The sequence below is a fragment of the Delphinus delphis genome, chromosome 19 (genome assembly GCF_949987515.2).
Source record: "Delphinus delphis chromosome 19, mDelDel1.2, whole genome shotgun sequence".
In the NCBI taxonomy this organism is placed as follows: Eukaryota; Metazoa; Chordata; class Mammalia; order Artiodactyla; family Delphinidae; genus Delphinus; species Delphinus delphis.
The window spans coordinates 54,113,469-54,127,292 of NC_082701.1; the positions used below are offsets into that span (position 1 = coordinate 54,113,469).

The window sequence follows — 13,824 nt, forward strand, 5'->3', positions numbered from 1 at the left end:
CTGGATAGAAAAGCTCAGTCCTCTCACTTGCGTCGGCACCCTCTGGACTTCCACTGGGATCCACGTGAGGGCCCCCCTAGTTTGCCTTCCTTCCCCTCCCTGCCCGCCTTCCCCAGTCCCTTACAGCTCCCCCCAGGAGGCCTTCCTTAGAAATCCCCTACCCGTGAACCCTATCTCTGAAGCACTGGAACTACTGACAGACGTTGTGTTCCTTCCTAAACAGCACCTTAATGAAAACCTGGCCAAACTCACGGCCAAGTTTGAGAAAGCAACAGCTGACAAACTCAAATGTCAGCAAGAAGCTGAAGCGACTGCAGGCACCATCTCCCTTGCAAACCGCCTGGTGAGTGTGAACCTCTTCAGCGGGCTTTAATTACACGAGCTGAGCTTGTCAGGTGCCGCAGAGGTGCAAAATATTAATAGATGAGCAGCTGAGTGCCGCTTTGACTAGGGGGCAAATAATAAAATGCTCTGGGCTGCAGGGACTGACTCCTGAGAAAAGTGTGAATGCCCACCCTGGTCTGGTCAAAGGAGATTTCCCACAGGGATGGTCGGGAGACTGGGGCACTGGATGGATCAGGAAGCTTACGAGAGATGTGACGTGCTTACATACAAGAGCGTCAGCCAGAGGGAGCGCTAAAGGACAAAGCTAGCATTCGACAGGCAAACCCTGAAGCTCTTACCTATGGGACATTTGATAATAAGGGTGTGGACAGGATGAGGCACTGAGATAGAAGCAGAAAAGAACAAGACAGGTGGTTGACCCTAAACATTGCTGACTATAACCTTGGTCTCTCCAGCAGGACGGTCATTTACATGGCCACTCAGGGCTCTAAGAGCAAGTGTTCCAAGGGCAGGAAGTAGAAGGTCCCACTCTCTTAAGGCCTGGGAACAAAAGCCAGCTCAACACCCTTCCTCTGCGTTCTACTGGTCAAAGCAGTGACAGATCCAGGGAGAGGGAGCACAGACACCAGCTCCTGATGAGACGAGTGTCAGGGGATGTGTAGCCTTTTTAATCCCCCATGGTTTATATTTCTCATCATGAATCAGCTAAGAGCCTGCAAAGCAGTGTCCACGGGATGTGATTTCTCTTTATCGAGAGCCTTTTACAGCACCTTCCTCCCCAGTGAAAGGAAGTGGAATCGATCCCTTTTCCCATTTATTCCAGCCCCCATTTATGTATATAACAAAGCCAGGTTTCCTAGCTCAGGGAGAAATTAGTCATAACAGTCACTGAATCGGTCGTGCTCCAGTAACAAGAGGTGAAGCCTCAGGTGTGTCTGTGCCCTTGTTTGTTGAACCTGCTGCTGCAGAGCTCTGGGATGATCGTCTTCACTGAATGGTGTGATCTAGCGACAGCTCGTCCACTAACGTGCAGGAAGCAGTCAGGACCTCCCTGCTGGCCTGTCTTCCGTTCAGTTCCCTGTTTGGTTTCCAGAATTCTGTGCAGCCTTTCTCTGCCCAGCTGGAGCCTTTGTTGCGTTGGTCCTCATAGGAGGCAGGTGGAGCTCTGCTCTAGGACTCAGGACAGGGCAGCTCTGAAGCCATCCCTGTCCCTACCAACCTGGGGTGGTTGAAGTGTCAGAAGACAGGACACTTCGACTTTCTGGTCTTTATCTGTGTGATCTAAGATGGCGTGGGAATGGTCGGTGGGCAAGTTCCTCAGGTCTCCCAGCTCTGACATCCTAGGATGCCATCTTTCCAGGAAGAAAAAGGGATCAGTCATAGCACAGAAGCCGAGCTTCACCGACAGCCCACCTCACAGTCCTCTGTAGACAGTGTCTATCCTCTGGGAGAGGGCGCCCCCCAACGTGGGCCCCGCAGAGTCGGGCCCTGCTCTGCAGTCTTGGTACTTTGCACACACCCGTGTTTCAGTGCATCTGACTCCGTGTCTTAATTACCACGCCGATCTCCCCACCCACTGTGAATTATTTATAGTGCAATTGATTTTATTTACTTTCACATCTCCAGCATTTGGAGGAGAAGAGAGAGGTACATGATTTTCTGTTACGTTTTGAGGACCAGACACAGTACCAAGTGATGAACACACATGGTCACACTAAATCCTCTTCACGGCTCTTCGAGGTGGGCATATTCATCTCCACACCTGTCAAGGGCAGAGCCTGGAAGACTGCATTCAGGACCTGTCTCTCCACAGCCCACGTAACACAGAACAGAGAACAGGGGCTCATTGACTGCCGTGTTCACTGCAGCTGGTACAAACCGCCCGCCCCCCCATTGATCAGAAGGGCCACATAAATGATGTCCTGAGTCTCCTGCTGTGAAGTGTGTGCCATGCATTCTCCGTGGCTGAATCGTGGCTCTGTAGCCTGTGGTATGACGTGTCTTCTCCCCTCTCTGCTCTTTGAAATGATAGGTGGGAGGACTGGCCTCTGAAAACGTGAGGTGGACAGAAGCTGTGCAGAACTTCAAACAACAGGAAAGGAAATTATGTGGAGACGTTTTACTTACTGCGGCTTTCATTTCGTACCTGGGCTTCTTTACAAAGAAATATCGGCAGAGCCTCATGGATGGGACCTGGAGACCCTACCTGAACCAGCTGCAGGTAAGTCCGGCCCGCATCTGTCCTGACGCCACCAGCCTGTGGGGACCAGGGAGCTCATGTGACAGTAATAACACAAACCTCTGAGTCCCTACTTGCGTTCTTCCCCCCACAACCACCTGAGTATCCCCTAGTGACCGCTGAGACCCAGGAAGGAGACCTGTGCGCCCAGGTCCTCCCACACTGCCCTGCACTGTCCTCCACTGCCGTCCAGGCCACCTGAGCACGGCACCTCTCCTCTTCCTGGGTCTCCATGGGAACGCCGGTCCACCGCCCCCAGGCTGTCTCCTGACACTCCTCAAAACTATAAAACCCAAGAGGCCCCAAACGCATCCTGTATCTCCCTCCAGCCTTCTTGCTCTTGTGCCAAACTTCATAGCAGCAGTGGAGGAGCATTCCCCAAATGCTGCACCGCACCTTGTTACCGGGCCCCAAAGCTCCCCCGTCTGTGTCTGTGACCCACAGACACCCTTTATGAAAGCAGCTTATCTACTTTGGTCATGTGTATTCAGTTCTCAGTGTGAGTGGGAGGACGTTACTCCCAACTCCTCCCTCTACGCTGACATGATGAAATGGGGAAATGCTAGTTCCCAGCTGAAGAGGGATCAGGATGTGTTACGTCTTGACACTTTCACATCACTCACAGTCCTCAATGAACAAATATTCACTGAGTCTTCAGCCTGCCCTACACGCCACTGGCAGGAGGTACAGAAGACGCTCAAGACCAGGATGTTGGCAGAACAGTCCAGTGGATGAGATGAGAGTCATGAAAAGCAGCTGCCGTGAGAGTCAGCACAGAAAGTTCACCACATACAGTAAGGGTTGTATTCTAGAATTCATCTGTAGGTGTTTCCTTGGAACACAAAGCCCATACCGTCTAGTGGTGGTTGGCTTAACAGATCAGCTCATAAAATCTCATTCACCTGATGATTTGCTGAACTTACAGCATTGGGAAATAAACAAAAGATAAAGCTGTTATTTATTCTCCTTCGACACTTGTGGAAAAGGAAATTTTTGAAAGGATGATCATTAGCTGAGCGAATGAAGACGAGCCCAGTGGCCACCCAGCAAGGGTTTTTCTGGCTTTGTTTGCGGCTCTTAAGCAATTTTTTTTTTTTACATCTTTATTGGACTATAATTGCTTTACAATGGTGTGTTAGTTTCTGCTTTATAACAAAGTGAATCAGTTATTCATATACATATGTTCCCATATCTCCTCCCTCTTGCGTCTCCCTCCCTCCCACCCTCCCTATCCTGCCCCTCTAGGTGGTCACAAAGCACCAAGCTGATCTCCCTGTGCTATGCAGCTGCTTCCCACTGGCTATCTGTTTTACGTTTGGTAGTGTATATATGTCCATGCCACTCTCTCGCTTTGTCCCAGCTTACCCTTCCCGCTCCCCGTGTCCTCAAGTCCATTCTCTAGTAGGTCTGTGCCTTTATTCCTGTTTTTTTAAAATAATTTTTTCTGCTTTATTGAGATATAGTTGACAGGTAACATTGTGTAACTTTAAGATGTATGATGTGTTGATTTGATGCACATATATTGTGAAATGATTACCACAGTAGCTTAGTTAATACTTCCATCACCTCACACAATACCATTTCTTTTTTGTGATGAGAACATTTAAGATCTACTCTCTTAGAAACTTTCAAGTGTACAATACAGTATTAACTGTAATCACCATGCTGTACATTAGAATCCCAGAACTTTTCTTATAATGAAAGCTTGTACACTTTGACCAACATCTCCCCATTTCCCCCACCCCCAGCCCCTGGCAACTACCATTCTACGCTCTGTTTCTGTGAGTTTGGCTTTTTTAGATTCCACATATAAGTGAGATCATACAGTATTTGTCTTTCTCTGTCTGACTTATGTCACTTAGCATAATGCCCTCAAGGTCCATCCATGTTGTTGCAAATGGCAGGATTTCCTTCTTTCTCATGGCTCAATAAGATTCCATGGTATATGTGTCATTCATATATATGCATACATATATATATGATTCATATGTCATATACATATATATATATATATATATATATGCACACCATGATTCTTTATCCATTAATTCGTTGACAGACACTTACGCTGTTCCCATAGCTTGCCTATTGTGGCTAATTCTGCAATGAACATGAGGTGCAGATATCTCTTTGAGACAGTGATTTCATTTCCTTCAGATATATAACCAGAAGTAGAATTCCTGGATCATTTGGTACTTCTATTTTTAATTTTTTTAACATCTTTATTGGAGTATAATTGCTTTACAATGGTATGTTAGTTTCTGCTGTATAACAAAGTGAATCAGCTATACATGTACATATATCCCCATATCTCCTCCCTCTTGCGTCTCCCTCCGACCCTCCCTATCCCACCCCTCTAGGTGGACACAAAGCACCGAGCTGATCCCCCTGTGCTATGCGGCTGCTTTCCACTAGCTATCTATTTTACGTTTGGTAGTGTATATATGTCCATGCCACTCTCTCACTTCGTCCCAGCTTACCCTTCCCCCTTCCCGTGTCCTCAAGTCCATTCTCTACGTCTGCATCTTTATTCCTGTCCTGCCCCTAGGTTCTTCAGAACCTTTTTTTTTTTTTTAGATTCCATATGTATTTGTTAGCATACGGTATTTGTTTTTCTCTTTCTGATTTACTTCACTCTTTATGACAGACTCTAGGTCCATTCACCTCACTACAAATAACTCAATTTCGTTTCTTTTTATGGCTGAGTAATGTTCCATTGTATATATGTGCCACACCTTCTTTATCCATTCATCTGTCGATGGACACTTAGGTTGCTTCCATGTCCTGGCTATTGTAAATAAGAGTTACAATGAACATTGTGGTACATGACTCATTTTTTTTAACATCTTTATAGGAGTATAATTGCTTTACAATGGTGTGTTAGTTTCTCCTTTATAACAAAGTGAATCAGCTATACATATATCCCCATATCTCCTCCCTCTTGTGTCTCCCTCCCACTCTCCCTATCCCACCCCTCTAGGTGGTCACAAAGCACCAAGCTGATCTCCCTATGCTGTGCAGCTGCTTCCCACTAGCTATCGATTTTGGTAGTATATATAAGTCCATGCCACTCTCTCACTTCGTCCCAGCTTACCCTCCACCCTCCCTGTGTCCTCAAGTCCAGTCTCTACATTTGCGTCTTTTTTCCTGTCCTGCCCCTACGTTCTTCATACCATTTTTTTTTCCTTTAGATTCCATATATATATGTTAGCATATGGTATTTGTTTTTCTCTTTCTGACTTACTTCACTCTGTATGACAGACTCTAGGTCCATCCACCTCACTACAAATAACTCAATTTCGTTTCTTTTTATGGCTGAGGAATATTCCATTGTATATATGTGCCACATCTTCTTTATCCATTCATCTGTCGATGGACACTTAGGTTGCTTCCATGTCCTGGCTATCGTAAGTAAGAGCTACAATGAACATTGTGGTACATGACTCTTTTTGAATTATGATTTTCTCAGGGTATATGCCCAGTAGTGGGATTTCTGGGTCATATGGGAGCTCTATTTTTAGTTTTTTAAGGAACCTCCATACTGTTTTCCATAGTGGCTGTATCAATTTACATTCCCACCAACAATGCAAGAATGTTCCCTTTTCTCCACACCCTCTCCAGCATTTACTGTTTGTAGATTTTTTGATGATGGCCATTTTGACTGGTGTGAGGTGATACCTCATTGTAGTTTTGATTTGCATTTCTCTAATGATTAGTGATGTTAGGCATCCTTTCATGTGTTTGCTGGCAATCTGTATATCTTCTTTGGAGAAATGTCTATTTAGATCTTCTGCCCATTTTTGGATTGGGTTGTTTGTTTTTTTGTTATTGAGCTGCATGAGCTGCTTGTAAATTTTGGAGATTAATCCTTTGTCAGTTGTTTCATCTGCAAATATTTTCTCCCATTCTGAGGGTTGTCTTTTCGTCTTGTTTATGGTTTCCTTTGCTGTCCAAAAGTTTTTAAGCTTCATTAGGTCCCATTTGTTTGTTTTTGTTTTTATTTCCATTTCTCTAGGAGGTGGGTCAAAAAAGATCTTGCTGTGATATATGTCATAGAGTGTTCTGCCTATGTTTTCCTCTAAGAGTTTTATAGTGTCTGGCCTTACATTTAGGTCTTTAATCCATTTTGAGTTTATTTTTGTGTATGGTGTTAGGGAGTGTTCTAATTTCATTCTTTTACATGTAGCTGTCCAGTTTTCCCAGCACCACGTATTGAAGATGCTCTCTTTTCTCCATTGTATATTCGTGCCTCCTTTGTCAAAGATAAGGTGACCATAGGTGCATGGGTTTATCTCTGGGCTTTCTATCCTGTTCCATTGATCTATATTTCTGTTTTTGTGCCACTACCATACTGTCTTGATTACTGTAGCTTTGCAGTATAGTCTGAAGTCAGGGAACCTGATTCCTCCAGCTCCGTTTTTCTTTCTGCAGATTGCTTTGGCTATTCAGGTTCTCTTGTGTTTCCATACAAACTGTGAAATTTTTTGTTCTAGTTCTGTGAAAAATGCCATTGGTAATTTGATAGGGATTGCATTGAATCTGTAGATTGCTTTGGATAGTATAGTCATTTTCACAATGCTGATTCTTCCAATCCATGAACATGGTATATCTCTCCATCTGTTTGTATCATTTTAATTTCTTTCGTTAGTGTCTTATAGTTTACTGCATACAGGTTTTTTGTCTCCTTAGGTAGGTTTATTCCTAGGTATTTTATTCTTTTTGTTGCAATGGTAAATGGGAGTGTTTCCTTAATATCTCTTTCAGATTTTTCGTCATTAGTGTATAGAAATGCAAGAGAGTTCTGTGCATTAATCTTGTATCCTGCTACTTTACCAAATTCATTGATTAGCTCTAGTAGTTTTCTGGTAGCATCTTTAGGATTTTCTATGTATAGTATCATGTCATCTGCAAACAGTGACAGTTTTACTTCTTCTTTTCCAATTTAGATTCCTTTTATTTCTTTTTCTTCTCTGACTGCTGTGGCTAAAACTTCCAAAACTATGTTAAATAATAGTGGTAAGAGTGGTCAACCTTGTCTTGTTCCTGATTTTAGTGGAAATGGTTTCAGTTTTTCACCATTGAGAACAATGTTGGCTGTGGGTTTGTCATATATGGCCTTTATTATGTTGAGGTAAATTCCTTCTATGCCTACTTTCTGGAGAGTTTTTATCATAAATCGGTGTTAAATTTTGTCGAAAGCTTTTTCTGCATCTATTGAGATAATCATATGGTTTTTCTCCTTCAGTTTGTTAATATGGTTTATCACATTGATTGATTTGCATATATTGAAGAATCCTTGCATTCCTGGGATAAACCCCACTTTATCATGTTGTATGCTCCTTTTAATGTGCTGTTGGATTCTGTTTGCTAGTATTTTGTTGAGGATTTTTGCATCTATGTTCATCAGTGATATTGGCCTGTAGTTTTCTTTCTTTGTGGCATCCTTGTCTGGTTTTGGTATCAGGGTGATGGTGGCCTCGTAGAATGAGTTTGGGAGTGTTCCTCCCTCTGCTATATTTTGGAAGAGTTTGAGAAGGATAGATGTTAGCTTTTCTCTAAATGTTTTATAGAATTCACCTATGAATCCATCTGGTCCTGGGCTTTTGTTGGAAGATTTTTAATCCCAGTTTCAATTTCAGTGCTTGTGATTGGTCTGTTTATATTTTCTATTTCTTCCTGGTTCAGTCTTAGGAGGTTGTGCATTTCTAAGAATTTGTCCATTTCTTGCAGGTTGTCCATTTTATTGGCATATACTTACTTGTAGTAATCTCTCATGATCCTTTGTATTCTGCAGTGTCAGTTGTTACTTCTTTTTCATTTCTAATTCTATTGATTTGAGTCTTCTCTCTTTCTTTCTTGATGAGTCTGGCTAGTGGTTTATCAATTTTGTTTATCTTCTCAAAGAGCCAGCTTTTAGTTTTATTGATCTTAGCTATTGTTTCCTTCATTTATTTTTCATTTATTTTTGATCTGATCTTTATGATTTCTTTCCTTCTGCTAACTTTGGGGTTTTTTGGTTCTTCCTTCTCTAATTGCTTTAGGTGTAAGGTCAGGTTGTTTATTTGAGATGTTTCTTGTTTCTTGAGGTAGGATTGTATTGCTATAAACTTCCCTCTTAGGACTGCTTTTGCTGCATCCCGTAGGTTTTGGGTCATCGTGTTTTCATTGTCATTTGTTTCCAGGTAGTTTTTGATTTCCTCTTTGATTTCTTCAATGATCTCTTGGTTATTTAGTAGCATATTGTTTAGCCTCCATGTGTTTGTATTTTTTACAGTATTTTTCCTGTAATTTAATCTAGTCTCATAGCATTGTGGTCAGAAAGGATACTTGATACGATTTCAATTTTCTTAAATATACCAAGGCTTGATTTGTGACCCATCTTAAGATACTTAAGTATTTTTATGCCACAAACCCCTTTGGCAGTCTGGTAACACCTATGGAATCCTTCTCACAGTAATGTTTTTTAGTGTATAAAGTAGAATGCATATGATTACAAAGGAAAACAATTCTATTGAAGTACACTTCTGATCCCAGGATAAGAACCTCCAGTGGCTGGTTTCCCTTTTGAGGTTTGCTCGAAGGTATAGCACTGGCCATTCGTACCCTTAGCAGGTGTAATTAAAGGGAAAGGAGATGGTCTGGAGAGGTTTTACTAAGATAACTGGGAAGACGAACTGCAGAGAAGAGAAAGTTGGAGAGGTTAAAGGGCATATGTGTGAACCTCAAAAGCATTCTAAGTGAAAGCAGCCAGACACAACAGGTCACGTATTGTATGATTCCATTTATGTGAAACCTCCAGAATAGGTAAATCCGTATAGGCAGAAAGCAGATTAGAGGCTCCTGAGAACTGGGGGTAGCAGGGAATAGGGAGTGACTGCTGATAGACTTGGGGCTTCCTTTTGGGGTGAAGAAAATGTTTTGGAACGAGATAGAGCTGATGGTTGCCCATCATGAACGTACTAAACACCATTGACTTGTGCACTCTAAAATGGTTAGGGAATGTGAATTTCACCCCAGTGTTTTAAAAAGTATATGTGTTCCCAATGAAAACAATTACTTGTAGAAGAATTAAATGAGCTGAGAGAGGTCAACGAGAAGAAAAGGAAGGGTTCCCAGGGGGGACAGAGACCAAGGGGAGACATTCCCTGGCCTGGTGGTTTGTTCCTGGGCCTCCCAGTGTGGGGAGAAGTCCTCAAGCAGCCCTTCCAGGGGGTGGGGTTGTCCATGGCAGGGGGAAGGGAAGCGTCTGCAGTCCTTTGAAAGCTGGGCATCAGCAGCAAGTGGTGATGCTGAGAGGAGAGGGTGGTCAGTACGGGCTGGTGTGGGCCTGGTCTGTGAAGCATAGAAATGTAGCAGGAAGTGACCCTGCTAACATGGGTGAGGGCGATGGAGGCTGTTGATTAAGATACAAATGATCTATGGTAGACATTTGACTTGGGTGAATGTACTGAAGAACAGAGGATGACACGGGCAGAATCTCTGCTGCTGTTCATCGATCAAGAGAAAAAAGACTATCAGGACGTTAAGAAAACCTGCTTCCAGGAGTAATGACACAGCCAGGAAAGTGCTCCTCAGGGGGATTTTGGTCCTTCTTTTAGAGGAGTTCTGTCCTTTGAGTGAGCTGCAGACCCCACCCCAGCTGAGAGCGCATGCTTCTGTTCTGAGCGTGTGTGACCTTTCTTCGCCACCAGGTTCCCATCCCAGCGACCCCCAACCTAGATCCCCTGAGGATGCTGACGGATGATGCCGACGTGGCTGCCTGGCAGAATGAGGGCCTCCCTGCAGACCGCATGTCCACGGAGAATGCCACCATCCTCCTCAGCTGCGAGCGCTGGCCACTCATGGTGGACCCTCAGCTACAAGGCGTTAAATGGATCAAGAACAAGTATGGCAAGGACCTCCAGGTCACCCAGATTGGCCAGAAGGGGTAGGTGGCTGTGCACAGAAGTTCCCACCTTGCCGTTTATGCAGAGGGAAAAAATGTGATGAGCAGGTTTTAAGCCGCTGTGGGTTGTTTCTATCCTCCTGGTTCCTCCAGGAGTTTTCTCCTGTTTTTCCTCTCACTTTAGGAAATGTCTCAGTGAGAGATGCTTGGGTACTGAGTCTCTGCTTTTCTTTCTTTTTCATATTTTTATCTTTATTTTTATTGGAGTACAGTTGGTTTACAATGTTGTGTTAGTTTCTGCTGTACAGCAAAGTGGATACATATCTCCACTTTTTTTTAGATTCTTTTCCCATATAGGTCATTACAGAGTATTGAGTAGAGTTCCCTGTGCTACACAGTAGGTCCTTATTGCTATCTTTTTATATACAGTAGTGTGTATATGTCAATCCCAATCTCCCAATTTGTCCCTCCCCCCTTTCCCCCCTGGTAACTATAAGTTTATTTTCTACATTTGTGACTCTATTTCTGTTTGGTAAATAAGTTCATTTGTACCATTGTTTTAGATCCCACATATAAGTGATATCATATGATATTTGTCTTTCTCTGTCCGACTTGCTTCACTCAGTATAACATGTGCTTTTCTTTCTCATTAGAAATCATAAGCGTCAGCCTCCCGACCCATTCCTGAGTCCTTCTTCCACCAGCCCAGGGGTTCACCCTCCCATCTCTCCTGGAATACTTCCTGCTTCCCAAGCACCCTATTCCATTGTCAGACAGCTCTGTGTTTTACAGTCTTTCTCACATTTAGTCAAAAACTGCCTCTCGTAGCTCTCTTCTACCCTTTGTTCCTACCTCTGCCCCAGAACCACAGAGAACGTAAAGCGTCTCTCTCCTGAGGAACGATGGGACATTTGCAGTGGGGTGCTTAGCAGCTGAGATAGTTATGGAACCTTCGGAACCGTTTGCACCTGCCATGTGGCTTTATCCGTACATGGTGGGGGAGTTACTGCACACGTCAAGGGACATGAACAACAGGGAGAATGTCTGACCAGCACCCACCGCACTTCATGGGCCTCAGCTCCTCTCCCCCCACTGCTTCATTCACTCTGTTATAACTTAGTTTTGTAGGTTCAGTTCTCAATTCTTGTTCTGTATCTCTAGGAGACATGAGAAAAATAGGATGGGGCAATGAACAGGAGGGAGAGGGCCAGAGATCACTTATTAGGTGGTCGATATGTGTTGGTCTTGGTGTTAGGAGCTTTACCTCAAATGCTTTTTAATCCACACGACCAATGAGGTTAGTGTTATTGGTACCATTTTCTCATTTCAGGAAATAGAGTTTCACACAAGTTAAGTAATTTCCCCAAGAGTACACAGTTTTAAAGGCAATGGTAGCCTAGCCAAATGGTAGAAGGTAATCCAAGTGACCATCAGCAGATGAATGGATAAACAGAATGTGGTGTATCAATACAATGAAATATTATTCAGCCTTGAAAAGGAAGGAAATTCTGTCCTATGCTACAGCATGGGCGAACCTTGAGATGAATGTGCCAAGTAAATAAGCCAGTCATAAAAGGACAACTACTGTACAGTTCCACTTCCATAAGGTTCCTAGAGTAGACAAATTCATAGAGACAGAAAGTAGAATGGTGGTCCCAGGGGCTGTAGTAGACAATAGTCTACCACAGTTTAAAAATAATTAGTTAAAATTTTTAAAAATTAATGGAGGCAGTATTGGAACCGAGGTGGTCTTCACTTCAAAGCCCACGTTTATCCACTCTTAACATACAACCACCAGCGTGAGGCTTGCTGCCCTGGCCACATGTCCCAAACATGCTTGTCCAGGGGTCCAGACCACCCACGGTTGTTTAAATCAAGCATGCGATGTTCAGAAAATAGTTAAATCACATGTTGAATATCCGGATGGATCCTTTCTTATAGAGAGGGCAGGTGGGAAAAGAATGCCGAGGTAGGACACAACATAGTTCTATCTGTGTCATCAGTCATGGTAATCTAATCCTGGCCTTCCCTTCAAACTTTGATTAAAATATTCCTCTCTAATTGACCAATAACTGCATTTTAGACACAAGTATTTGTTCTTTTTACTCATTCTTATATCCATAGTACTGAAAATAGTGCCTGACATATAGTAATTAATTCTCTGTTCATGTCCCTTGATTACTGTTCTATTGGGTGATTTTCTAGATTTGTTGTGTATTATTTGAATACAAATATTACATTATAGATAGTATGGGTTAAGACTGTTAAGTGTAATCTCCCTTCATCAGTGAATGGAAAAGTGTTCAAGGGTGTCATTTGCCTTTTAATTTTGTGAGGTCTAACATACAACTTTTTTTTTTGGTCAGATATGTCACATTTCTTCTATAAATCATATTTAGAAAATTCTTTTTTCTGTCCAGAAATTATATAAATATTCATATAGAAGAGTTTTTATGGTTTTTTATGGTTTTCTTTTTACACTAAAATCCAATCACCTGAAATATATTTTCAGGTACTATATAAGTTACAGACCTAATTTTCACTTTTCAAGTGGTTAGCCATGGTTCCAATACCATTTATTAAATTCTCCATCCTTTCTCCAGTTAATTAGAGATGACATTTTACTCTATATTAAAATATTTTATTAGCTTTTATTCTTTTCTATTTATACAATACTATACCAGCCTTTAATTATTTCGTTTTATATTTAGTAACATTTATTGTGGCATTTCTCATTACAAAAGTAATATATCATCAGTAAAAAAAGAAGGTGAGGGGAGTTACCCAAAGAAATAAATAGGCCCTATAATTCATCATTTTTTCCCAACACTCCCAACTTCTGGTGTATGATATTCTTTAAGACTTCTTTCTACATATCTGTATTGTTGAAATTATAAGAAATATTTTATTATCAGCTAATGTGAGTCCCTCTTCTTGTTCTTCATGAGCTTTTATTTTTTTAAAAAAAACATTCTCATTGTTTTCTTTTAGATTAACTTTAAGATTTTTGGTCAAGGTTTATAAAGTTATATTGTTATTTATTGTGTGAATTGGAATCACATTGAACTTATAAATCTATTTAGGGGAAATCAATTTTTTATGTGCTTGTTAAACTCTACATAATATTGAAAAATTAAAAATAGCCTAGCTTTTGGTAATTGATTGTTAAATAAATTAAGGTGTATCAATACAGTCTAATACCCAGGCACATAAATATTGTTATAGAAGAATATTTAATGACATGGGAAAATGTTTACATTTTATGCACAAAAACCAGGTTATAAAACAAATGAGCTACATGGATCAAATAAACATAAATATAAATACAGACATAAATAAAAATATAAATAATATA

General features: G+C 41.9%; 1 protein-coding gene across 1 annotated transcript in view; it reads left to right on the forward strand.

The window, feature by feature from the left end:
* The window catches only part of DNAH9 (dynein axonemal heavy chain 9), a 298,998-nt gene that overhangs the window by 223,788 nt on the left and 61,386 nt on the right, over window positions 1-13,824 (forward strand). The window contains exons 51-53 of the mRNA XM_059997406.1: window positions 224-343; window positions 2,378-2,566; window positions 10,276-10,511. Of these exons, the coding sequence (XP_059853389.1) occupies window positions 224-343; window positions 2,378-2,566; window positions 10,276-10,511 (545 nt within the window). The remainder of the gene's footprint in view (window positions 1-223; window positions 344-2,377; window positions 2,567-10,275; window positions 10,512-13,824) is intronic.